We start from the raw sequence: 26,751 nt of genomic DNA, 5'->3' as shown, positions 1-26,751 counted from the left end.
GTAATTCCTATACTCCCTTTCATTCTTCCTCACCGATGTATACCAAGTTTGCCGCTGATCTCTTTTCAATCACATTCTCCCGCAGGTCGGTTTAAACGTCACGCAAATCTGTCTAGCCAAGGATCGCAGCGAGGACGAAGTAAGTGACGCAAAAATCAAAACTCTTCAGGCCCTTCATTTTTTTTTTTTTAGCGAGCCCGTGCATGCCTTTAGCATTCCGTCGGCTGTTTGTTTGCAGGGCATGTGATCAGCAACATCTGAATTGCAAAATGCAATTAGGTGATTGCTCAACTGTGACTCATTAACATCTCACATGAGAAGAAATTGACTTCACGTTGGATCTTGGCCTTTATCAGTTTAAGTGTTAGTGCGCAGCTGTATCAATAGTGCAAGTGGAGGATTATTATTGATGTTTCCTCATTTGTCTGTATTTGTCAGTCAAATTTTCAGCATAGACGTATAAACTACTGCATGTATACTGAGCACACAGCAACTGGTTCACTTTGTGGTATCAAAATTCCCCACACCCGTGTCAGTAAAGTATACATTTAGGTGTAAAACCACTTTTGTGTCTTCTGGTGCGCGCAAAGATAAAACTAACATTACATTACAATCCCTCTGCATGACCCTGTTGTTTTGCTTCTCTTTTTTTTTTTACATAATCCAATCACTCATTTCCTTATGTTACTTGTCGCGTGTTCCATTTGTAAACGTTTTGGGCTGCCAGCCCAAGTTGCATCACGCGTTTGCTCTGTCCACATGAATAGGTTGTCGAGGAGGTGTTAAAGCTGAACGAGGACCCCAAGGTGCACGGCGTCTACCTCCACCTCCCCCCTGCTTCCCTCACCAGCCGAGTGCTTGACACCCTCAAACCTGAGAAGGATATAGATGGGTAAAAAAACTTCAGAGAGGCACAGCTCACATATACGGAGGTTTAATTATTTAATGTGTATGTCATTAAAATGACTGCTTTAAAATAAAATAAATAAAATAATAATAATAAAATAATGATTGCTGCGAATCATTACCGTAATCAAGCAATTGACGCCCCTCCTAAATGTTTGAAATAATTGCCTACATTATATTATATTATATTATTTTATATTATATTATATTATTATTTCTATAATTGCCTATATTATAATTATATAAATATGTCTCGATCGATTTTTTTATTTTATTTATTTTTTTTAGGTGGATTCCAATATTTGGCAGGATAAAAATTCTTGTAACGGATTTATCGAGCAATTGACGGCCCTCCTAAATGTTTGAAATAATTGCCTACATTATATTATATTATATTATTATTATTGCTATAATTTCCTATATTATAATTATATAATTAAAAATATGGCTCGGTCGATTTTTTTATTATTATTATTATTTTTAGGTGGATTCCGATATTTGGCAGAATAAAATTCTTGTAATGGATTTATCTGCCACTTAATTAAACAAAAAAAAAAACAGTCAATTAAGTAACTTTTTTTTTTGGGTTCCTGCCTGGAGTCCCAGTTGAGATGTGACACTTCCATACAGTTTCTTGGCATCACAATGCCACAAGTTGGCGCCAAAGCACTAGCTAACTAGAAAAGTAGGACTACTGTTCTGTTTGACAAGACTTTGGTGCCATCATTATGGCATTTTTAGCAAGATCATAAAAGCAGCAAGTAGGAGGATAACTTTTCTGCTTGTTACTAAGACTAATTCAGTACTTGTGCTTTCCCCCATCTTAGGATAACATATTTGAACATGGGTCGCTTGGTGCAAGGGGACCGGAGCAAAGGCTTTGTGCCGCCTGTTGCCAGCGCTGTGATGGATCTGTTGCAAAAACACGGTGAGTTAATCACGCACGATGCCTTGTGACATGTTTTTAAATCAATTCTTAACATGCACTTTTACAGATTTAGGTTTATGTGTGGTTGTCTTTTAAAAAAAAAAAAATTTTTTAATCTATTACCATTAAGATAGCTAACTATAAGGCAAGGTTATGTGTTTTTTTTTTTTTTTTAATAAAATATGTGATTCTTTGTTTTATGTTTAGTTTGACAGTAAACTAACTGTGAGTGGGATTAAACAGCGTGAAGCATCTTTTTTTATTTATTTTTTATTTTTTTAATATATAATTTCTTCACTAGGCTATACTGCTGCTTATTGTGAAATGGCTCAAATCCACTGCCACGATCAATCTCTTTCACCTCATTTTTTGCTTGCAAGTGTTAATTTCATCAATGAAAACTAAACAAAAATGATTTCGTCAACACACATTTTTACCGGACTAAAACGAAACTAGACTAGAATAAAACCCTCCATTAATATACAATAATGGGGACTAAATTAGTACTTATTTTCGTCGACTTATGAAGACGAGATGAAAATGTTTTTAACTTAATAAAAACTGGACTAAAATCTATTGACTTCTTAGTTCATCAACAGAAACGAGCCGAAAATGATATGATTTTTTGTAAAATCTTGGCACTCCTAATCTGTCATTGTGACACTGTCATGTGACACACCCCTTTTCAAATCTGCAACTCGTGAGTGCAACATGCACAAACACATGAGACAGACAGGAGGTGGATTCATGGTGAAAGGTAAAAAAAAAAAAAAAGAAGTAAATTATAATTGTAACATAACATCGATCCAATAACTATAACGTTCCAACAATAATGTTAATCTGACCACTAACTAATGCTGGCTAACTTATTAGCACATAGCATGGGGCCATTGTAGCCACTTGTTTATATACTGTAATTGTGTGTAAAGTTATTTTTCATCAAAAAGATGAGAAGACATTTTATGTGAAATAGTTTTAGATCCGAAATGTTCAACATTATCTGCTGACGGGTGAAATGATTGTCCTGACTAAAATGTTGACAATTTTTGTTGACTCAAACTAGACGAATAAAGTAGTCGACTAAAAATGTGCTGAATAAAAACGGTAAAATGATACGATACGAAATGATAAAAACTAACAAGCGTGATTGAAACTGGATTAAAACTGAGACCAAATTTTAAAATGACTGATAAAATTAACACTAACTTGCAAGTAAAAAAAAAAAATGGACGAAGGACGGCTCATATTTGAAAAAGTCTGAAGTTTGGTCAATCATACTTTCAGAAACCACTGTAGTCCGCTTTTATAAAATCTAGGGCTTGACTGATGTGGATTTTTTAGGCCGATTCAAAATATTTGGCGGAATAAAATTCAGATAACCTATTAATCGAATGATTAATTTACAAAAACATGATTAATATAAATACTTTTTATTAAAATGTGTTTAAATTAACCTATCTTTTTTTTGGGGGGGGGGGGGGGGTGACTTACCACAGATCTTTGACTGATATTTTAATGTGTGTGTGTGTGGGCGGGGCAAAAACTGCAGATTAAAAAAAAAATTTTTTTAAGTGGGGAATGAGTAAATGTTAATGAAGGCTGCACATATTGTTAAATGAAAATATTTTGCGATAGACTCTCCCGTAGAAGGAAGAACAGTGCTCATGATCGGCGCTGAAGGACCTCTTGGAGTGGCCCTGCAGTGCCTGCTGGAGAGAAGTGGAATGGCAGCTTTTAAAAGCCATTCCAATTTCAAGAACCTACAGAGACAGGTCCCTTTTATTTTCTTGTGGCTTATCTTGACTGTTGTTGTTTTATTACTCGTCATGTTAATCATTTTCCCAGGTGATGGAGGCTGATGCTGTGGTCCTACTTGGCCCAGAGGATCTTAACATTCCACCTACCTGGATTAGGCCAGGGGCTGCGGTCATCCGCTGGGAGCCCACCATAAACACAGGTACTGTAAAACAGTGGGCCTCAACCACTGGACTGCAAATACAATTAACCCAATGCATAATGTATCCAAAACAAACCAGTCTGTGTGGTATGGTATGAGTGATGAGTCTCCCACAGAAAGTTATTTTTGTTGTGAGTGATAGTCCCCTGATGAAAACTATGTTTACTTGTAACCACCTAGTTCTTTAAGCAGCAAGTTATATGAGAAAGAAACAAAAGTGCACTTTCTCCACTTTTAGTCAGCAAAGGGATGTCTTCAAAATCCGGGCTGGCGTATCTCACGGCAGCGTACAGAATACAGGTATGCCTTTTTTTGGTCACCCAGAGTTCTCTTACCTTTTTGTTGTGTTCTTACTGTTGTTTTATTTATTTTTTGTACAAGAATGTGGTGCACAGCAGCAGTCGCAGGCTCCAGGAGCAGCAGTATCGAACCTGGCGACTGCGCAGCCTCAAACTACAGCCCTTGACGCCCGTACCAAGGTACATGAAGCTCCCATTACTGAGGAATGTGCCCAATTCAGCACAACCCCTGAATAAAATTAATCGAATGGTAAGGTTCTTTTTGTGAACTTTTTTGTTTGCCAGTGACATTGAGATTTCCAGAGCTCAGACTCCCAAGGCAGTGGAGCAGCTGGCAGAGGAGATCGGTCTGTTGCCAGAAGAGCTCGAAGCTTACGGCAGGAGCAAAGCAAAAGTCCGCCTCTCCTTGTTGGAGCGCCTCCAAGCACAACCTGATGGCAAATACGTCCTGGTGGCAGGGTGAGTTCATCTCATCATGCTTTGATTTGTGTTACCATCACTCATTGAGACATGTGAAGCTAAACTGTCTTTTTTTTGTGTGTGTTTCCGTTAGTATAACTCCGACTCCACTTGGTGAAGGGAAGAGCACCGTGACCATCGGCTTAGTCCAGGCACTGTCCGCTCACCTGAAGCTCAACTCTTTCGCCTGTCTAAGACAACCCTCTCAGGGACCCACTTTTGGGGTTAAAGGTAAGCAGTACATGGCTTAAGCCAAAGGTGTCAAAGTCAAGATGACTTTAATTAGTGTAGTTCAGTTCATCCCTAAAATTGGCTAAAATGGCAGCTTCAAAACCAAAATGGTCTTTTCAGGCCTAACTTTTTGAGACTTTATTAGGGATGTTCGATACCACTTTTTTTCAGGCTGATTGATACCAGTTCGAGTACACAATTTTTGAGTAGTCACTGATACCAAATACCAATACCACAAGTACCTTTGATTCATAACCCCCCCCCCCCCCCCAAAAAAAACCTAAAAACAATGACAGATAATTTTAAAGAAAGACCTACTTTATATATCACAATGTAGCATTTTTCCTTAAAATTGCATAGAAATAATAGCGATTTTCTGTTATCTATTTTTCCCATTTGTTCATAGAATACATATTTTGTAAGGAACCTGCAATAAATGTAATTTAAATAAATAAATACATTCTTTAAGGGCATCCGTCAGACATGTGTGCCTTATGTTCCCGATCCTGAAACGGCCAAAAGATAATGGCCGATATCACTTTACTCGCCCATCATTCGGCTTTATTATATGTCTGCTCATCATAAAAAGCATGCTTACTAAATGTCTACAAAATGTCATGTCTTAAAGTGAAACTGGCTTCGGGGTTTGAATTTTGAAGACATTTTTGGGGGCCACACATTATTATTTATTAAGTCTAGATTACTAACAACTGTAATGGAGCAATTTCAAGATGGCCAAACTGACTGATTGGGCTCTAATCATTATTATTAATATGATTATTATTAAATCAAACTTGAACATTTTTGGCTTTGCACAAAGGCAGATTTAAAAAAAATACAGCTCTTTTACTGAATCTTATTTTACTGTGATTTGTGTACATAATGTTATGGCACTTTATATGGTTTAATTTAAAAACGTTTTTTAAATTATTTTTTTTTTATATATAAAGTAAACCAATTACATTATTGTCGGTAAAGGGCCTTATTTTGTGTAAAATCAGAAAATAAAATTTTTACGTTTTAGTTAGAACATTAATTTTGCATCCACATGACTACACAGTTGTGCTTTTGACAAAGCCATCATAGACATTTGCCAGTTGAGAGCGTATCAAATTTTTGTGTCTATTGTCAGCATGAAGCTAGCATTTCATACCCTAATTCTTGTGCGTCATGTGGGCAGAAGTTCATTCGGAGTCCAGTGCTCAGCACTCCGTCTTTGTGTGTCCCTGTCCTGTTGTCTGCCTCTCACTGTGCTATTCCTTTTTTTTGTGTCTAGGGGGAGCTGCAGGAGGGGGATATGCTCAGGTCATCCCAATGGAGGAGGTAGGAAAGTAGGATTAGTGTTTGCTTTGGAAAAGAAAGAAAAAAAATCTTCAAAGTGACATTGTCTAGAAGGTTGACAGGTTTAAGCATCCACATGAGACAAGCAAGCTTCTATCTTACACAAAATCTAATAATAGAAACCCTATGAAAGAAAGAGAATGGACTGTTGGGGATACAGTAATATACTTTCATGAAACAAATATAAGAATTTAGGTAGGTTGTTGCTTTTGATGGTATCGAGGCCTGCTGGCAAGGCCACTGTCTAAATCCCTGTGTTTTAGTTCAACCTCCATCTCACGGGTGACATTCACGCCATCACTGCTGCCAACAACCTGGTGGCAGCGGCCATTGATGCCAGGATGCTTCATGAGGCGACCCAATCGGACAAGGTATAATGATCATTTCGCAACATAATCTTGCATTCAAAACTTAAAGAGGTCAAGTTCAGTTAACACGAAAGCTCAATATCTTTAACTTTTTGTGAGTAGCCTCAAGCTCATTGTCTTGTTTGTCTGATCCAAGGCTCTGTACAGTAGACTGGTCCCTTCTGTCAATGGAGTGAGAAGATTTTCACCCATCCAGGTTGCAAGGCTACGCGTAAGTGGGATCATCTGTTTTGCTCCCACTAGGGGTCCTCAGTTATCCTGTCTTTAATTGTCCAGCTGTTCCCGTCCTTCCAACAAGAGCACAAAAGTTCATATGAGCCCAGAGTTTTATGTTGAAGAATGTCTTAACTTTATTGTGATACCATTGGTATTCTAATTAACTCCTAGAAAAAAAAAAAAGTATTCTAATTCGTGGAAAGTTACTCAATAAGGACTATAAATATGAATTATTTTTAACTCTTTCACTGCCAGACGTTTTCAGAAACGGGATGTCGCCAGTGCCAGCCGATTTAAGCATTTTGACTGATCTTTCAAGGTCCACAGAAAATGTTGTGTTTGGACTATGGAAACACACATACTACCAAATGAAAGATTGAACTCTCATCTTTCATCAGAAAAGCTACCTTATTCCGTTCTTCAGTAATCAACAATAGAAAATGGTTAGTTTCACTGAAATGCTCTGTTTTGAAACAAAAAGCGGAGAAAACGAGCTTTTTGTGAAATGATGTTATTTCATGCACTCTAGTGAATTGTACACTTCTTTTTGTCCATGAATGATGCCACAAACACCTAAACAGTGCTTTACTTCTGTAAAACACTTACCACCAACAATGAAAAAGTGTTTTTAGATTGCAAAATACGTTTATTTCCATTCAACAGTGTAACAATTTGACAAAACAATTTCGCAAACTATTTACAAATGTGTGCAACTGTGGTACTATTTACAATTATGTGGATGTTTCAAATACAGTTTTTCTTTTTGTAACGCTCTCCTGCGTGCAAGCAGACGGAGCAGGATTTGCACAACAGATACGTTTCACTTCGATTGTCCGTTTCGCGTGCAGACGTTACACTTGACGGCCTTTTTTTCCGGGGAATAGCAAGTAGCAGACTGTACCCACTACTCCGATGAATATGCATTGGTCTCGGGGCACTCTTCGTCGTCCGATTGAACGTCCGCCTGAGCGTGCTCGGTTGTGCTCCGCGTTTTCCGGTGTTAGCATCGCTACCCCGTGAACCTTTATGACGTCGTCATAGCCGCCGCGTCAGCGCTTCCAACTTCGGCGTCAACCTCGGAGTCACCATCATCATCATCGATGATGATCATCGTCGTCATCAATGTGCTCTTTAGCGTTGGTCGATGCCTTTCGTCTTTGAAAAAAATTCCCAAGTGTGAGCTGCTTGCAACCGGTCGCCATTGTTCGCTTCTTCAGCCATCTAGCTCCGCCTCACGTCTTCTACTGCCGCGTCAATGCTTCCAACCTCGGAGTCACCATCATCATCATCGATGATGATCATCGTCGTCATCAATGTGCTCTTTAGCGTTGGTCGATGCTTTTCGTCTTTGAAAAAAACTGCTCCAGCGTGAGCTGCTTGCAACCGGTCGCCATGTTCTCTTCCCTTCCCCAGCCATTGTCCCCTCTAGCTCCGCCTCACGTCTTCTACTGACGCCTACCCAATCTTGTCAAAAGAGAGTCATTGCTGCCATCTAGGGGCCAAAAATAGTCATTAGGCTAACTAGATCTGTTTGAAACTTTCACCACAGCTGGCCAAGGCTTTCCTCCACCGGTTTCAAAAAAAATAAATTGGATGACGTCTTGTAACGTCATTGGCGGCCCTCCGTAGGTTTTTACTTGACGTCTTTTAACGTCCATAGCAGTGAAAGAGTTAAGAGATAAACAGAGATAGAGATGGGAGTACTTGTGAAACATTTATCAGGTGATGGTCATTTTATGACACCACCCACTTTTGGAATGGTACTATTTCTTTCATTTAAACATTGCAATAGGAGACAAGTGTCCAAATAAAACTATTGAACACCAAGTCGAGTAGTTTTATCAATGCATAGGAGCGCCACAGCTTCTTCTAATGCCTCCTATCTTCTCATTCCAGCGACTTGGCATCAACAAAAGCGACCCTGCCTCTCTCACGCCCCAGGAAGTCAGTTCTTTTGTACGTCTTGACCTCGATCCTTCCAAGATCACCTGGCAGAGAGGTAAAAAAAAAAAAAAATTCATATCTAAATTAAACCGTGTTCTATAACTACTAATACACTGTAACAACATTTACATTTTTAGATAGAAGCAGACTCCCCATTGTCTGATTCTGTGATTGTGTATGTGTATTTAAAAAAAAAAAAAAAGTTTATTTGTTTCTCCTCTTTTTTGTTTTGTTTCCAGTGGTTGATACAAACGACCGCTTTTTGAGGAAGATCACCGTCGGGCAGGCCAGCACAGAAAAAGGACAAATCAGAGAGGTTTGTCTTTTTACTACATGGTCAGTGAACGTTGATACAGGTATTTTGCGGATCTCCAAAAAAGATGATCACCTATATGTTGACTTGGTCCCAGAAAGTTTTTTTTTTTGGGTCAATTACTTTATTTGGCAGAATAATATTCCGTTAAACGATTAATTGGCCAATTAATTAAAGAAAATAATGAATAAAATAACTTAATTTTTTGGTCCACTATAAATATGAATTACAGGCAGAACATTTGATTGTTTTACAATACTTTGCCCTTTAGTATTTGCTTAACTTAACAACAGAGAGAAAAATTGGCCATTTTTTGTTGGTAGTGGATTTAATGGGTCGGGCTCTTATGTTGCCAAATGACTGCCAAAGTACCCACTCTCTTCACTGTGAAAAAGCCCAGATGTATTTCACTCATATTTCTGCAGCGAGGACAGCTAATGAAATCTTGCACGTAAACATTTTTCCTCCAATAGGAAGCCAGCGAGACCTAAGCGAAAGCAAATATTTGAAGAAGGTGAAAAATGATACATGGACACACACACACACACACACACCTAACGTAGCCTCCAAACTGGTTCAGCATATGCTTACATTTATCGCTGTCAGTTGGCTCATCCTCCACTAGATACACTATAGCCCCTGAGGGTATTCCAACGGGGACAGGGAATAGAAACATTATGTCAGTTGGTGGATTGATGTGGTTAAAGTTGTGTTATACATTTTGAACTTGGGTTTTCTGCACTTCCCCACTAGGCACATTCTTCTTTGCCTTGTATTTCTGTTGATTCCAATCAGTCAAGAAAAGTGACACAAAATGAGTTTGTTCAAAGCCATCAACACCAAGGACTGCTCGTTTTATTCCCACAGTTATGTCGCTACAACATGCATTCATCAAAGTCAGTATAGGGTTACACATAATTTATTTAAACTCTGTCTCTCTGAGATTTGTGTTCTTTAATAACATCTCATCTGCAAATTTTTACACCAAAGCCGCCATGAAAGCGCATCATTCAACTTCTAGGCATCCATCCCCTCGTTGCCTTTTTTGTGGTTTACGTTGTCCACATTGTTCTCACACACTTCCAGACAGGCTTCGACATTGCGGTGGCCAGCGAGATCATGGCCATCTTGGCTCTGGCAGACAGCCTGGAGGACATGAAACAAAGACTGGCGCACATGGTGGTGGGGACCAGCCGCTCTGGACAGCCTGTCACCGCAGAGGACCTGGTGGGTGTTTGATCTTGCATCCCCGCAGTGTGAGAACAGACTATCCTTCCCCTCCCTCACACACTCCAATCATGACTGTGTCTCTGCATTCCTCAAGCAAAATGTGAATTTCATTCATGTGTGTTTATAATTTTGATTTGAAGTCTTTATTTGTGACAGTCTGCCTCACAATGAATGCAGATGTCCCTGATTTGCAGTTCAACTTTCCAAAGCAACATAGTAAAGCCGCTCCTGTACCTTAAAAAAAAAGAAAGAAAAGATAAACAGAAAGAAAGAAAACATCTCATTTAAGCACCTCTCAGCAGGTCCAGCCGACAAGGTCAACTGGCTCTGGTTTCCCAGGGAGGACTACGGCATGTGTTGCTCCAGGGGCAGAGGAGGCGCCCCTATACAATTACATTAGTCTTTTACCACCTTCAGCCTTAAGGACCTGTGGAAATACGGTGTATGACATAATTACCTAGTAACACATCTTAATCAAGTCATTAATCCGTCTAAGGTTATACTGACTTTGTGGAAACAGACCCTTTTTCTAGAACTGGTCTTCAAAGACTGTCCACTCAAGACAAATAAATAGCTATTTTCGTAACTAATTCCTAATTCAATTTTTAGGTGATTTTTATTTTTGCACCTTTAACTATTATTAGTGTTTTAATAGACTTCCAATGTGCGTTCACCTGGGCTGTGCAAAACCCAGAATTCAATTCAATCAATGAATTTCAATTTGAATTGACTCCGCCCCACAGGATGGTCAATTTAATTTGAGTTTGAATACAATTCGGAGAAACTCATTCACATCACATATCAATGGGAATGAGTATTTCAATAGTGTGCTTCAAAAAAATAAAATGTCCAAAATGTTAGCGCAGCCATTTTAAAGACTTAGATAAAGCAAGGTATTCTGGGAAAGAAAGTGCTGTTCTACCATCATAGCAAACAATTTCAAAGTTTTTACAATTTTAATGATCTGTTTCATCTCATTAGGTTTTTAATGGTAATAAAAAACAATTACTACACTTTACTATTATTATAAGTATTGCATTGCATAAAGTCCTTACAATATTTATATTACAATTCATTTGTTTAATAGGCCTAAAGTTACTGTAAAGTTTCATTGTTAAATACATTTGAATTTTGCATTATGATTCATGAATTTGAATTTCATGGAATTGCAATTCTGCTTCCTCTTTGTCACTTTAATTACAACAGGGATGTGATTTTTCCGCTAATTCGCGGAATTCCGCTTTTTTTTATCTCCAAAAATAAAAATTTTAAATTTCCGTTTTTTTTTTTTGTTTTTTTTTTAGTAGTTCATTGTGTATGCACATGACTCTGACAGATAACATCTTCTGCTATAACAAAGACATTTGTGGTATGTTCTAATATGAATTACTTTTTTATTTGGTCATGATACAATTATTTGTTCATGAAATTTCAACTCTTCAACATTATTTATGTGTTAACTTAGTAATCACATTAGTTAGATATGATGATATTCTCAGTGATAGTTTTTAAAAGCAAAGGCAGTCCAATGTTTTTGAATGTGACTGATTTTGAGTTGACTAAAACTGCCATTTTATATGGGATAGTTTAATATACATTGAAAATTTATGCTGTTGTTTTGTCTATTTCTTTGTCATGTGAGTGCATTGAAAGTACTTAAAAACACGGAAAACCCATGAGCTCCGGGGGGCCGGTGGCCCCCAGACCCCCGGCTAAATTTTCAGATAATTTCACTTTGGTCAAATCACATCCCTGTTACAATTTAAATTCAAGAACTAAATTGGAATTCAGTGGTCATTCTCAATTCAGTTCTAAATTTCGTACAGCCCTGGTGTTCACTCCACAACCCACCCATGTTCACTAAGCTACCCGACTTTTTCGGTCCCTATGGATTTTTCTCAGATAGGCTTTAAAGCAAAAATAAAATTACTAGTTTTCCCTTTTTTTTCTTGTGTATATCGACAACATTGCTTAATTTTTATTTATTTTTTTCAAATACAAACAACGCCTTCTCCCATCCCACGAAATTGGTTGTATTCGGTAAACCTACCCTACTGACACAAAGTTAGAGATATTGGGCTTTTAGGTGAAAACTCAGGATGAACCTGAAATGCACTATATCATTTCCGTTGCTCTAAACCTTTGACCACACCTGTCCAATTGTTCAACGTTTCAGATGTGCTGTTGACTAAAGAAGAGTTCAACGGAGAAACTCGCAACCTCTGTTAAATCCACGAGTGGCCCAATAAATGTTCTGATTCAATTAGCATTGGTATTTAAACAGCCCTCGAAATCATGTTCATATTTTGACTACATGAGACCAATAGAACGTAGTGATGTGAAAATGAAGCTTCACAAAGCACTTGCAATATATTTTTACTCCTCTAGATGGTGCCCTTGGTGCAAAAATTAAGGCTAATGCAATATAAACTGATCAAATTTCCACCGCATCTTTAAACCCAGAGTGCCATTTAAAAGTGCTTCATGAAGCTTAATTTTCTCATCACTAATAGAACGCTCTGTGAGGAAAGTGGCCACGGAGCTTAGAGTGTCACGGTGCATTATTGACAGGTTTCACCCAAGAGACAGAAGAGTCACAGAAAGGCACCGAAGTGGACGTCTTTGGAAATGTATTGGTCAATTCGTGGATCAAACTCCTAGTGTAAATTTTGCCATTCAGCTCCTTGTTAGGGAACAGCAAAGCAAAGTACTGAAACCACAGTTGGATATGCGCATTCGAAAGTTAAGAGAAGGTCTGATTAAGTTCGCTAACCCATTGAACTACAAATATTTGTACACAAATACGCCATATCGAACCACCCACCTCGTGTTTCTATCTCCCGCCAGGGTGTGAGTGGAGCGCTGGCCGTGCTTATGAAGGACGCCATCAAGCCCACGCTGATGCAAACCCTGGAGGTGAGACCGCCGTGCGTCACCACTTGTCTTTTTTTTTTTTTTTCTGGAGAGCTCAGTATTGTTCATTCGGTAATTTTAACCGATTTGACATGTCATCATAATTGCTCTCTCTTTTTTATTAATTAATTTTTTTATTAATTTTTTATTTTATTATTATTATTTTTAAAATTTTGTATGTGTGTGCGTGCGTGTGAGTGTGTATTCATTAGTTCACCTAAAACCTATTTAAAAAATCCCATACCGTTCACCTAAACCGAACACTTCCAGCCAGAGTCGTGAGGTCGTCAGGAGACCCGAGGAAGGACCAAAGAAAGGAAAGTGAAATCCAGTCGTCACCACTTGTCCTAAGTGGGCTGTGCCCTCCTCAGCTGAGCTTCCTCTGATGAATATCTCAGCAGGATAAACAGGGCAGTGGTACAGGCCCCGCCTCTGTTGTCAAGACAAATGACAAGTGTTCCACGGAGAGCTCTCAATAGATGATATATTGACTCTTTCCTCCCCTGGCTCTCAATCTAAAGAGCAGTTAAGCAGCATGCAGAAGACCGCTACAAGTTGAGCCGTCTTGCTCACGTTACAACAGATGTCTTAAAAGACACAATTTCATTTTAGTGGGCCGTTAAAACCACATCTTCTTGTAATGTCTGCTTTTTATTTTATGGACTGTTTGACTGTAAGATGAATGGCCAGAAAATTCTTACATGATCCTGTAAAATTGCCGCATCCAAAGTCACAAAAGAAGACATTTTAATTTATCTGAAACTTACCCCCGGCACGGCATCCTGCAATCGAATAATTGGATGCATGACAACGTCCATCATGGCAGCATCTGGTGTGACTTTTAAAACGTGGGAAAAGTCTCACTTATTTCTGTCATTCCCTGATAGACATTTGCCCTCGAGCCTCTCTAGTGTCTTTGATGCTACTTCTGAATGTGGAAAGTTGTTGACATGACTTGGAGGGTTGAACAATTAATCCAATTCAAATTGACTTAATGAAGTACAATGCAATTTTGGGGTAGAAAAAACAAACAAACTCTGCTTCGTTTTGGTCTTTTTACGCCACACTTGTTTGGTATAATTTGGTGAAGTTGTCAAAGTGAACGCTTAAGACTGCAAGTCAAAGTTTTTGCTTAGTTAACAACTAGTTGAGGTAGATAGACTGTCTTTCATATACATTTTTGGTTTGTCTTTATAACCGTGAAAAAAATAATCTTGTATTAAATCGCAATCACTATATTGAGGGGGGGGGGGGGGGGGGGCTGGCGCAATTACATTATTTTTCTAAATCATTTGGCCCTATTGACTTGCAAGGACATTACAGTACCATAATTGGTAAAATAAATGAATAAATTTTGGCTAATTAAGCAAAAAAAAAAAAAAAACGGCCAAACAACAGCTTAAACTAACTAGCAAGTTGGGCCACTCCTAAATTCAGGTTTTTAATGAGAAACCAAAAATTCTTGCTGGTGTTGGCCTTAAAGGAAACATTATCTCGTAATCTTATTAGATTATAAAATAAAATATATATATATTGTTATAAGATTGCTACTCATGATCATTTTTTTAGATTGTTTGATCATAACACTCCATCACAAGTAAATAGTTCCTGGCTAATATTTATTTAGCTTTGAAATTTTTCAGTATTCCCTGAAATCCTTAGAAAGCATTTACTGCTCAAACCGCAGCATATTGTTCACCATACAGTGCACACAATGTTTGCAGTGAGGCTGCTGTTTTAGGGGATCCTTTTTGTTTGTTCGGAATGTCCCAGATTGTCTGTTTTTGGTGGTGCTGTGGGAGTGGAACGTGCACGCAGCAGAGATGCGATAACTTTTTTTCTTTCCCCCCCCCCCTTTTCCCTTGTTTTTTCGGAGGAAGCGTTGCGGTCCTGTTGTGCGAGCCGTTTCCTGTCATTCTGGTCAGGGAGCTGGTTTCGTGGTCAGTGGGGCCTCCATGCGCCGTGTGAATTTTCCATCCACAGTATAGCCTAAAGTGATTAATTAATTATTTAAGTTTTATTTTAAATAAAGACACACACACACACGCGCGATATGTTAACTTATTCACTCCCAGTCATTTTCACTGAAGCAACCCCCTTCGCTCCCCGGCTGTTTTACTGGATTTTGACTGATTTTGCAAGTTCCACAGAATATTGTGTTCGATTGCTATAAAAACATGGAACCTAGCAAAAGAAAGATTAGAGTATCTTCTTTCATCAGAAAAATATTTCTATCTGTTTCCGTTTTGCAGCAATTGGCATTAGAATATAGCTGAGTTTCATCTTTATTCACAAATTTGCTTAGAACTGTGAGTAAATCAGCTTGTTTTCAACATGGCCCTGGTTGATCTCTTCTACTCTGCTGCCACCTGCTGGCCGTTTTTTAAATAACTACCATCGCTATTACCATTCTCTTAGTTCAGAGGCTGCATCAAAGCTTTCTGTATGCTCTAGCATAAAAAACATATACAGTAAATACATTTTTGGGACACTTAAAACACTTAAAGTAAACATATTTATGCGTTTTTGGGAGAAAATGAGTTAAAAGGGTGGATTTATTCTCATAAATTTCCGTTAATTCCCATGGAAAGTTTCGACTTAAAAAGTTCCCGGAAGTTAGGAAGCCTAGGTGAGCGCAGCTTCCACTTGGCATTCAAAAAAAGTATATTTGTATCTCTTTCCGTTTTGCAGCAATTAGCATTAGAATATAGCTAAGTTTAATCATTATTCACATTCCTATTGAAAACACTGGCCCTGGGGGATCTCTTATACTCTGCCGTCACCTGCTGGCCGTTTTTCTAATAACTACCATTGCTTTAAGCCACCTCTTCATGTCAGAAGCTGCATCAAAGCCTTCGGTATGCTCTTACATAAAAAAAAAAAAGTATACATTTTTGGGAGTGAAGAACAAAGTATTAAAAATGTAATTACACGGTTTTGGGTTTTAATGAGGTAATTGGGCCAATGGAAGTTGTGTGTTCACTGTAGTTTCTGTAAAGAAGTAGCATCCTATATTTTCCTGTTACGTTTTAATATAGAATGAATGTAGAAAGTGTGTTTCCTTACCATATCCATTGTAGGTCTACACATCCTGTCCACATGTGCTGCCGCTTTCATATTTGACTGCATACTGTGCGTTATTCTCAATAGGCCCAGCCCAGTATCGGATGACGTATTTTCTACTCTCCTTAGTACTGCTGTATACTAATGTTGTGGATAGGAGGAAACTGCGGCACGGTCTTTTAACTTCCTGCTTTGTTCACGACCTCAGTTTGTTTCCCCCTCAAATCCTCACATCCATCCGGTGAATGACACACTTGTACTTTTCTTTCATCATTTCCCATCACCGCACTTTTCATTAATGTGTGGATGTGGAAACAGTCAAGTGGAGCCATTCAAAGTTCAGGGTCTGCGCGCATTGGACCGCTGTGATGTTCAGCGATGAGGTTACTGAAGTGTCTGAACTGTCTGCAAAATTGTTAGCATTTGTCAGAAACTTGTTAAGAAGGGGATGGTCTCCTCCTGAGGTGAGAGTGTTGATGTAAACAGTGTGAGGGCCCGGGGAATGCAAACAAAAGCTTAGAAGATCATGTGTGGCCTTCTCATCCTTCCTTTTTCCTCTCGCACTCTAACAATGAATCGCTTAGCCCCATTTGTATTTTCAATTTCCTCATGTGCAGCAGACTGATTTAATTCCTTCTTATTTGATGCCTTGTGCGCACTATAGTATGAAATCGTTTGGCACCAAAGCATTATCCTCATCATTAGATTACATCACTGGTTGAATCTGATTCAATTTAATTTTGCATTGACAAGCGTGGCATACATTTTGTTTAGTTTTTTTGTTTTTCAAAACGCAGGCTGTTTTTTGGAATCATTCGCTTTTTTTGTACTCCCAAGTCACAATACCATTTTTTGTTTTGTTTATACAGTACAGTGAGTTTTTATAGTTCACTCATCAGTTAATTAAAACAAATTTGGAATGGAGCTGTTAAGTGTGAGGGCATTTAAGTAAGTACTGTATGCTAATGCCCCCCAAAAAGCACAACTTTTTTTTCTAAAAGAAGCTCCTCGGCTAACTTCAACATTAATTCAGTGGCATCAAGATTCCACAGGATTGTGACAAAGCACTACTTTTGTCTAAATGAAACTCCTTAGGTCATTTCAACACAGCTCCTTATCATCAAGATGATTTCAAAGTTCTCAATACTCATTTTTACTGCTTCGGCATAAGCACAGAAACATTGAATAGGTTAGTGTTTAACTGAATAACGGGGGGGATTTGTGAGAATGTGAAATTGTAAATACCGAACTAGGGATGGGTGAGTATTGATAGCAGGTATCGGTACTGGGCCGATACCAGGCCCTATTTCAAGGTTTGGGTACTCGCAATGGTGGCCGATACCAGTATTGGCTGCCCTCTTGTGGCCATTTTATGAACAGGAACTGGAAATAGAAGAGCACTTGGAGCGGATAGTTATTTTCACTCGCCCACCCATCACTGTTGAAAAAACTTCATTGTCAATGGCAGTAAATGTTAAAAACATGTTTGAATTGCATGGCAGCCTTCATCAAATGTTATTGTGGGCCTTTTTATGACCTGCACGCCGCGGGTTTCCCACCCATCTGTTTCATTAATCAGCACGAGAAAAAAGGCCGGCACAGTTTGTTAGTCAGGCCCCTTTTAACATATTTTTTTAAGCCACTGTTTATGCACCGTATGTGCTGCCAGCCCACACTGAGGCACTTGTCACCAATGTTGTCCTTGAGAGGTGTCACATGAAAGAAAAGGTCTTTTCCAATTTAAACCGAGCAGGGCGAGTTGCTGTTGGTTACGCTGTCCGACTAAACGCTTGTGCCCCTCTCCATTGTCGCAGGGTTCGCCAGTGTTTGTCCACGCCGGGCCCTTCGCCAACATCGCCCATGGCAACTCCTCGGTCCTTGCAGACAAGCTGGCTTTGAAGTTGGTCGGACGGGACGGCTTTGTGGGTAAGCGCACACTGCGCGCATACAGATCAAGTATTATCCGTAGCCTGCGTAATGACGGAGACAAGGAATCACATTTAAAATGCACTCTAGCGATTAAACTTGGAATGACTTCCCTACTCATGCAACCTTTGGCCCACATTCATTTCTGCTAGTCTGGCATCCATATCTGGTGGAGCTTTCTAGGAAATAAGTGGAAAGATTGCATAAAAACAGAACGGAGAGAGGAAGGAAGTAAATTGATCATTTTAAGAGCCTCAGGAATTCTGGAGTAAGCCACACTAATCCCTTCAACGCCAAGGCATACATGCGTATATTCCCATTTTTATCTACCCATCTATCCATCTGTTCTTGTTGTCTACGTTTACTTTGGCAGCAGAAACATGCTTGGAATGTGTTTATGTGTGTTGGCAGGCCTTCACAACCACTGTCTAACTTTTTATATGTATGCTTTAAGCTTCCTTGTGTGAGCAATAACAGGTAAACAATACTTTAACACGTTTGCCACAGGCTGTCAGCTGTGCGAAGTAGGCAGTGTGGGCAAAGAGTCGGGTTTCAAAACACTGGAATTCACATTAAAAATGAAAGAAAAAAACCTTCCACACTTGTTTTCCATCAGTCAACCTCCTTCCAACCCTCCCTTCTGAGGCCCTGTGGTAATGTGGTGAAACATATGGCAAGGTTAGAGTAAACTTAATGTGATTTAGCATAAAATGAAACATTCCGTCGCTGCTATGTGAAAAACACTACTGTCCATTTTATTTTATTTTTTTATGTTTTTGGGATGAAACTGAATGCAGACATCCCAAAAATGTCAAACAAAGGGGAAAAAAAGGACATTAGTGTTTTTCACATAGCACCGATGATTTATTAAATTTACATGAATTGAATTCAATATTTACAAAAATACTTAACAAAGCATTCGATTCCAGTAATTTTCAAAGTGGTACCCTATATTGCCAGCCGTCTCAGAGCTTTTTGACTGATCTTTAGACTAAAGAATACAATACAATATATAAGCATTGAACAAACCACAACAGAGGAGATGCTCTTCTTTCACCCCCAAAAAAAAAACTTTGTTAGTAGCGTTTTCTGTTCTTAAGTAATCAGAAGTAGAACATGGATTGGTCTCAACACTGGTTTCGGACCAAAAAGCAGAGAAAACATTTTTTTGTTTCTGGAAACAAAACCTGTTGAGCAGAGCATTGTCTTTTGACGCTAATATTTTTGTGTTGTTGTGACACCTCAAATCAACAAAAACTGGACTGAGAAAATGCTTTTGATGGCAAAATAATTTAATAAAGTAAGAGATGCTGACTCACCAAATGGCTCAAATTAAATGTTAGTGTTTTTTTTTTTTTTTACATGGCATTTGCTATACGTATACGAACTCTAAGCGTAAGGTTCCTAAACTTGTCTGGCTTCCATCGTGTTGGCATTTCTCGCCATCATGATTGATGATAAGCAAAGATTCACCGCCTAATTGTTATTTTCTATACAATTGATGCACCAATCTCGAATCTAAAGCGATGCGCCGCCATCTAAAGAGATCTGTTAGTCATTAAGCCTGAATTTTACAGACAAGCTGGGCGAGACCCTCTTCCATTCCTACTCATTAAAAACACACTTGTTGAATATATCCGTCGGCACATAAATGGTTGGATTCGAGTTGACCAATATAAACGTCCACGATAGTGAATTTATTTGTTTTTTCAATCAGCCCCAGATAGACAAAATATGCTTTTGGGTGTCATTTAAGGTCATGCTCCATTTGCCCTTGCATTCACTCATTTTAATTGGATCAAGAAAATATTTGTGTCTGGACTAAATTAAGCAGGATGTCATCGAGCCCTACCTGTCTGCGTGTTTTGTTATTCGACACTCGGGTATGCAAGGAACTCGACCTCCCGCCCGTCTCCCCCCCACAGCAGCTGGGATGCACGATGACCCTCTTCCTTCCACTCCCACCCTTCTCCCATCAGTTTGCCGCTCTCAACCTTAATATCCACGACATTCAAAAGGAGGATGAAATATGATTTCATGTACCAAAACAAGGCAGCGCTCGAAATCAGTTAATTATATCGCGTGACATGGGAATGTTTCTTGTCTATGACAAAAACAAGTTGACAGATCTTGAACCATATTTGTCAAGTGGGTGTGACATTAAAAACAGGGGCAAATGGGGTCATTTAAAATAAATAATTTTCTACATTGAGCATACCATATGTTCCTTCCCAAAAATCCGCAACCCCCCTTTTTTAATCCTTTAAAATAATTCCTGAGGTGTGGATTATTGTGACACTGCGACAAAAACAGCCCAACCGTGAAAGACACCTGTGACAAAGGCAATAAACAGGTCATTAAACGGTTCATAAACTAGATGAAGGCGCTTCTTTAAAAGAGAAGTAGAGTGACATTGTATAAATAAGTTGGTATTTTCAATTTCATTTCATTCAATTGTCAGAAAAAAAGGGAAGAGTTGTTCTTCTAAACCACAAAAAAAAATAACTTCTTAGTTGTGTACGTATTTTTTTTCTATAATTATCGACAAAGTATATCTTTATGAATCATTAGGTTATATACTGTTGAGACAATCTTTTATTTCACATTGTTATACAGTACTGACTTGTACACATCAGAAGAAGAAAATAAAATATAAAGAAGTTCACTTCACTTCACTCATACTTGGAAGAATTATTGTTCTCTTTTATGCAAAATTAGTCGTACCAATCATATTTGTGGATACGTTTTTCATCTATTTACTGAATGACAGGAGAACAGTAAAACAAAATGAGCATTGTCACATGGTGAGACTCTCACGCACACTCACCGTCACCCACCATGTTTAAAGGCAAAGCAAATGTATATGTACAGCAGGGATGAGCAACTTAAATGCTGGAGGGGCCTCAATTTTTCACAGGGCAGTACAGTCTGCCATCTAGTGATGAATGGTGATATTACAACTTAAAACTACAGTCGATGCACATTCTCATTATTTATTTTTAACATAAATTAAAAAAAAAAAAAAATCCCCTTTTTTTCTGGGATTTATTTCTCTATCTAACCCATTTTTTTTGTGGGAAGCGTATATTGAATGTTTATCAGCGTTTTTGAAGAATATTTTGGGTAAGTTTGTTAAAAAAAAAAGTTTGTTGTTGAAAAGTTAAGTTAATCAAGGGGCCACTCAGTGTGTGGTCCTGGGCCGCCACCAGTTGGTCATCCCTCTGATGTAGAGGACCAGTTTGTACACAAGTCAATTCAAAGTGCCTTTGATCAAATTTAAATGAAAAATTACATCAAATTTATAAAAGGCAGATAAGATCATTCCTACGTTCATAAAAATTATTCAATTATATTTGACGAGTGCGGATGAAATCATTTCAGATGTCCAATACATAGCACAATAGAACTGTTTTCAGCGTGGATTTGAATATTGTAACATTTTCCGCAAGACAGTAATAAGTAGTTCCATTACATTCGCTTTTTTGTAATGTTCAAATACATTTACATTGTGTTTTGAATCAATTTAAATGTGTTACAAGCGAGTAGGTGGGGAATTGCATTGTTCTCATGACAGTACTAATGCAGTATAAATCTCAATAAAAATGTGTAATATAAAAGTATACAATATATTTTAAAATGTAATAAACAATAACGTTAGTGACTTACTGGGTAAAACTGCTGCTTCACACCAAAAATATAGTTAGTTGATCTACAGTGTTTATCCAGATTTTCCCACAGTATTTAAAAGGTCTTTAATTGGCCCAAATCGACACCTTCCACAAAAACATGTAGTAAACATGCTCAAAAACAACAATTGAAACCAACGTAAAGATGATATTTGTTGTAGTGTAAACCCTCTGTAAAACTGAGTTCCCCTCTGAAAAATGAACTCTTGATGAACTCACTGAAGGATATGTGAATGGTGGGGGGGGGGGGGGGGTGCCAAAATTCATGGCCGTGCTTCATCAGGCTCTGTATTATTGTTTTCAAGTCATCTTGACCTAAAAAGGAGTAGTTCTGTAGGCTGATTCCTCTATTACAGCTGTTTGTTAGATATCTCTAGTATAAATGTGGATCTTCCCTCTACTATATCAAAAGACAAATCATGTGGGCTTAGAGAAATTGTTTTTGTTAAAATCTGATCCTGTTGATCGCACAGGATCATGAATACATACTTTGACTTACGTGTAGTCTTTCCACCGACCAGATGGACTAAATCAGCTTGGCCAAAGCATTTTGTTAATTTTATGATCGGACATAATGTTGTAATTCGTCGATCTGATCAACGATCGGATAGCGGTGGGTGCAAATGATGAACTGCAGTATAGTGGGGTAACACTGTATTATGGAAAGCTGGCCTAACAGGAAGTAGATGTGGGTAATTGTGTAAAACCAACACTGTGCCTGTATTTTCCCCCTCGTACCATCCGCTGTCATGACCATCCTGTCTCTGGGGATGGCTCAAGGTCATCGCACAGAGACGGAAGCTTGCAAGTGTTTCCGCATGACATCCTCTTGGGTTGCCTCCTCGCGAGTGGGAGGCTGGATCGCACTGTGCAGCAATCTTAATTTTCATGGAAAAATCTGATCCCTGACCCTTTTAATAACTTGTAATCATGTTAACAAGAATGTGATTTTAATTTGTTGACCCACCCACGCAATTTTATCGCTCTTATCGTGTGGGCTCTATTTAAGTCTAGTTGGTTACATTTTTCAGTATGCACTCACATATTCATGCAAATGTCTTGTATCCAATCCGTCCATCCGTTTTCTTTAGCATTATCTTAGTTAACTTTAGCCGAGAGGCGGGGATGCATTCTGGACTGGTTGCCGGCCAATTGCAGGGCACAGACCACCATTCGCTCACATTCACACAAATGGACAATTCTATGGAGGACCAAAACTGCCAAATTTCAAAATAAATAAATAAATGACTAAAAGTGAAAATAAAAGCGGATGTAAAAAAATATATATAATTTGAAAATTAAATCCCCAAAAATAAATATAAATGGAAATAAAAAGAACAAAACATATACACACAAACTTTTGAGCAGCGCGGTGTATATACTGTGTATATATATATATATATATATATATATATATATAAATAAAAAAATTATATTGTTGTTTTTATTTCCATTTCTTTTTTGGGATTTCATTTTAAAATTATATTTTTTATATCCGTTTTTATTTTCATTTTTAGCCATTTATTTATTTATTTTGTATTTTGGCAGTTTTGATCCTCCATATAATTCAGCCTTCAGTTGATCTCAGAACCATGGTAAATTTGTATTTTATATTTATTATATTATTAAATTTCATTTATATAGCACTTTTACACCTTACAAGGCCCTCAAAGCGCTTTACATTCGACTACTCATTCTGACGCAGCATCAGGAGCAACTGAGGGTTCAGTATCTTGCTCAAGGATACTTCGACGTGGTCACAATGGCATGGGTTCGAACCACAACCAGGTTTTGATCCATGCCGTCCCAATGTTTTTGGAAGGTGGGAGGAAGCTAACTCACTCAAGTGAAGGGACTCTAACCTACTAGCCACTAGGTCACCGTGCTGCCATGTAACCAAATCACACCCATTAATTTGCTTTGTTTCCTAACATGCTTCCTATGCACATCATCATGATCACATTCATTCAATTTGAAATGTTAAGTGCATTAGTTGTTTCCTCATTACTTACATAGGGGCTACCCACATGCTTAAAACTGTACATGATGACTTTTGGAAGTCAGCAGGTTTTGATGCCTTGTCCTTAAAACAAGTCTCAAAAAGTTTATTATTTAATAGTTCTATCAAAAACATGACATATTCCAATGCATAATTCACTTATCTTGTACGTGGGAAGATCAACCCGCTATCCCTGTGACTAGCAGGAGGGAAGTCATGATGAATTTGCAAGGGGGTTTTTCCGTCTTGCCTGGTGGTCACAAAGAGTCGATAAAGTCAATAAATGGTAATTGGTAGACTAAAGGAGAGGAAGGAAACAGTATGCAACGATTAAAATATTGTATTTACCGTTTCAGCTAATGTTTCTTTAAAATTGATGTCAAGCCCTGCGGCTGTTTCATGTTGTACTGTGAATATCAAACTTTGTTTTTCTAATTAGTAGATTAACACCTTAGCTGTTCACAATGGGTACTCCTGAAAATCTCTGGTCAATAGTTTTCAGATTTTTCTGAATTTCCCGACCTCTGTCTGTGGATGTGACGTCATGTGCGCATTGTGTATGTAAAGATGGGAAAATGCAGATTTGTTTTTCGGCCACAGGTGGCAGTAGCGATTCGAAATTAAATTTTCTGCATCCAGTAGCTTTAAGGATGGCACATTCTAATGATTTGATTTGATTTGATTTGATTTGGATAGGTTAAACTAATACTGATTTTCTGATTCAAATCAATAAAAGTTTATCAAAGGCCTTCACTAAGACTTAAATATAGTAAGCATTGTACTTTGTGTATATATATATATATTTTTTGTCTATCTGCTAGCTAGCAGCATAGACAACAACGCAAAAGTTGGGGAGCTCGTAAGTTAAGGTACCACTTCCAATACCACTTTTCTTCTCATGAGAAAATGTTCCATAAATGGCAAACTCAAGGTCTGTTAAAACTTTTAGCTTTTAAATACACCCTCTGTACTAGTTCAAGATTTGGTCAGACAAGCAAATGTTGTTCTAGTATCACACGCATGCATGTCGAGCCATCCAACACACAACAGGAAAGCTTATCTTAACAAGGCCGCTGTGCCAGGTGGACTACATATTTGCTTTCCCTGGCTCAGTTCAAGAGCTGGGTGGTAAGGACGTCCTTATCGGAGACTCTTTGAGGCCACTGTGAAACATCATTCACCACACAGAAATACTTCTCTTATCCTCCAAATAAATATATATATATATAGTGAGACACACACACAAAACTTTTTATGGATATTTTTACCCCTCCCACTCACTCTAAACATATGCTAACATTGTAGTTGTCAGTTTACTGTGAAATTGACTTATAAAACAAAAGAATAATTCATACATTTTATACTAAACCATAATAATTTAATCTAACTAAGCCTGCTAGCTTAATGCTAACTTCTCATGGGAAGTGCAATAACTGCTACATTCTCATTTGCTCCCAAAAATGTATAAATGCATTCTATTTTATTTATATGTTTTTTAATGGGGGGGGTATGCTAGAGTATGCAGCCTCTGTACTCAAGAGAACGCTTAAAGCAATGGTAGTAATTACAAAAACGGCAGGCAGGTGGTAGCAGAGTATAAGAGATCAACAAGGGCCATGTTGCAACAACCTCTTTTCCCCAGTGTTTTAAACAGATTTGTGAATAATGATGAAACTTAGCTATATTCTAATGCTATAATCTAATATTGCTGCAAAACGGAAACAGATAAAAAAAAAAAAAATTCTGATGAAAGAAGAGACTAATCTTTGTTTTGAAGGTTCCGTGTTTTGATAGCGATCAAACACAATATTCTGTAGGCCTTGCAAAATCAGTCAAAATCCAATTAAACAGTCGGGAGCGAAGGGGGTTGCTTCTGTGAAAATGGCTGGGAGTAAATGAGCTAATATAGATGGAGAAGTATACTAGCCACTGATACTTAAGTAAAAATAAATAAATCTGACATCGTGTAAATTTGACTCACCGGTGAATTATCATCTGCGTCAGAAAGAAAGTTCTTTGCTCATATTTTGTCATTTGTTAAATAAAATTGTTAACTAAAAAATATTAGCGGTATCAGTGAGTACTCGATGTCAATACACATGCTGGTATTCGTCAAAAAACGAAGTGTTATTGAACGTGTCTATTTCAAACTCAAGCTACGAGTTTTCCCCGTCAGTGTGGGCCAGACCATCAACCAGCACGTCTCCAAAAAGATTCTCCATTCTTTGCATCCTTCAGTGCGTGAGAAGATGCGAGAGTTGTGACAGGGCAGGGATATACAATTTAATGGAGGTCAGGAAAGTAATATTGTGCACTTTGCAGTGACCGAAGCCGGCTTTGGGGCGGACATCGGGATGGAGAAGTTCTTCAACATTAAATGTCGGACTTCAGGCTTGAGGCCCAGTGTGGTGGTGCTGGTTGCGACCGTTCGGGCTCTGAAGATGCACGGCGGCGGTCCCAATGTAAGTTCCAACAGCACGCTGACTCTGTCAATTTTGCTCACTGGCATCTTGTCAACAGCCTTTAGTCATGTAATGTGGCAGTATTTGAAGTTACCAAAACGCCATGGCATGCTGTTGAATAACTTTTGCCTAATCAAGTTTGGGAGAGGACTGAACATTTCTTCATGTAGATCCCACTGCAATAACAACAGATTAAATGCACGCAAGCACGGAGAGATTGAATTATGGGCCCGCGGCGGGAAACTATCCAAATGCGCCACAGATGTCCGGTCAGACTAAGAGATGAACCGATTAGAGCGGGTTTAAAATGTAGAAACTTTGCTATTATTTGATTCACTTCTCACGTGCAGTATGTCTATTTCACACAGGCTTGCAAGTTGCAACTTGTCATCCCCTGTAAAGATTAGCGCATTGCACACAAACCTCTCGCTTGCATTAGTTTGAAGCAAGCTACTTACATCTAGCATTGTGTTTCTGAGACATTTGCTTGGGCTATTGTTGTGGTTTGAC

The 26,751-nt window shown here is 38.4% G+C and overlaps 1 protein-coding gene across 1 annotated transcript in view; it reads left to right on the top strand.

Moving 5' to 3' along the window:
- Positions 1-26,751, top strand: part of mthfd1l (methylenetetrahydrofolate dehydrogenase (NADP+ dependent) 1 like) — a 41,083-nt gene that overhangs the window by 3,368 nt on the left and 10,964 nt on the right. The window contains exons 4-21 of the mRNA XM_077553418.1: positions 86-139; positions 768-892; positions 1,734-1,834; positions 3,470-3,606; positions 3,680-3,791; positions 4,030-4,091; positions 4,173-4,270; positions 4,376-4,549; positions 4,644-4,780; positions 6,057-6,103; positions 6,385-6,492; positions 6,626-6,700; positions 8,602-8,704; positions 8,889-8,965; positions 10,049-10,189; positions 13,040-13,108; positions 17,983-18,094; positions 26,102-26,241. Of these exons, the coding sequence (XP_077409544.1) occupies positions 86-139; positions 768-892; positions 1,734-1,834; positions 3,470-3,606; positions 3,680-3,791; positions 4,030-4,091; positions 4,173-4,270; positions 4,376-4,549; positions 4,644-4,780; positions 6,057-6,103; positions 6,385-6,492; positions 6,626-6,700; positions 8,602-8,704; positions 8,889-8,965; positions 10,049-10,189; positions 13,040-13,108; positions 17,983-18,094; positions 26,102-26,241 (1,872 nt within the window). The remainder of the gene's footprint in view (positions 1-85; positions 140-767; positions 893-1,733; positions 1,835-3,469; positions 3,607-3,679; positions 3,792-4,029; positions 4,092-4,172; positions 4,271-4,375; positions 4,550-4,643; positions 4,781-6,056; positions 6,104-6,384; positions 6,493-6,625; positions 6,701-8,601; positions 8,705-8,888; positions 8,966-10,048; positions 10,190-13,039; positions 13,109-17,982; positions 18,095-26,101; positions 26,242-26,751) is intronic.

The sequence above is a fragment of the Vanacampus margaritifer genome, chromosome 19, assembly GCF_051991255.1.
Source record: "Vanacampus margaritifer isolate UIUO_Vmar chromosome 19, RoL_Vmar_1.0, whole genome shotgun sequence".
Taxonomy (NCBI): domain Eukaryota; kingdom Metazoa; phylum Chordata; class Actinopteri; order Syngnathiformes; family Syngnathidae; genus Vanacampus; species Vanacampus margaritifer.
This window is presented reverse-complemented; position numbering and strand designations above follow the sequence as displayed.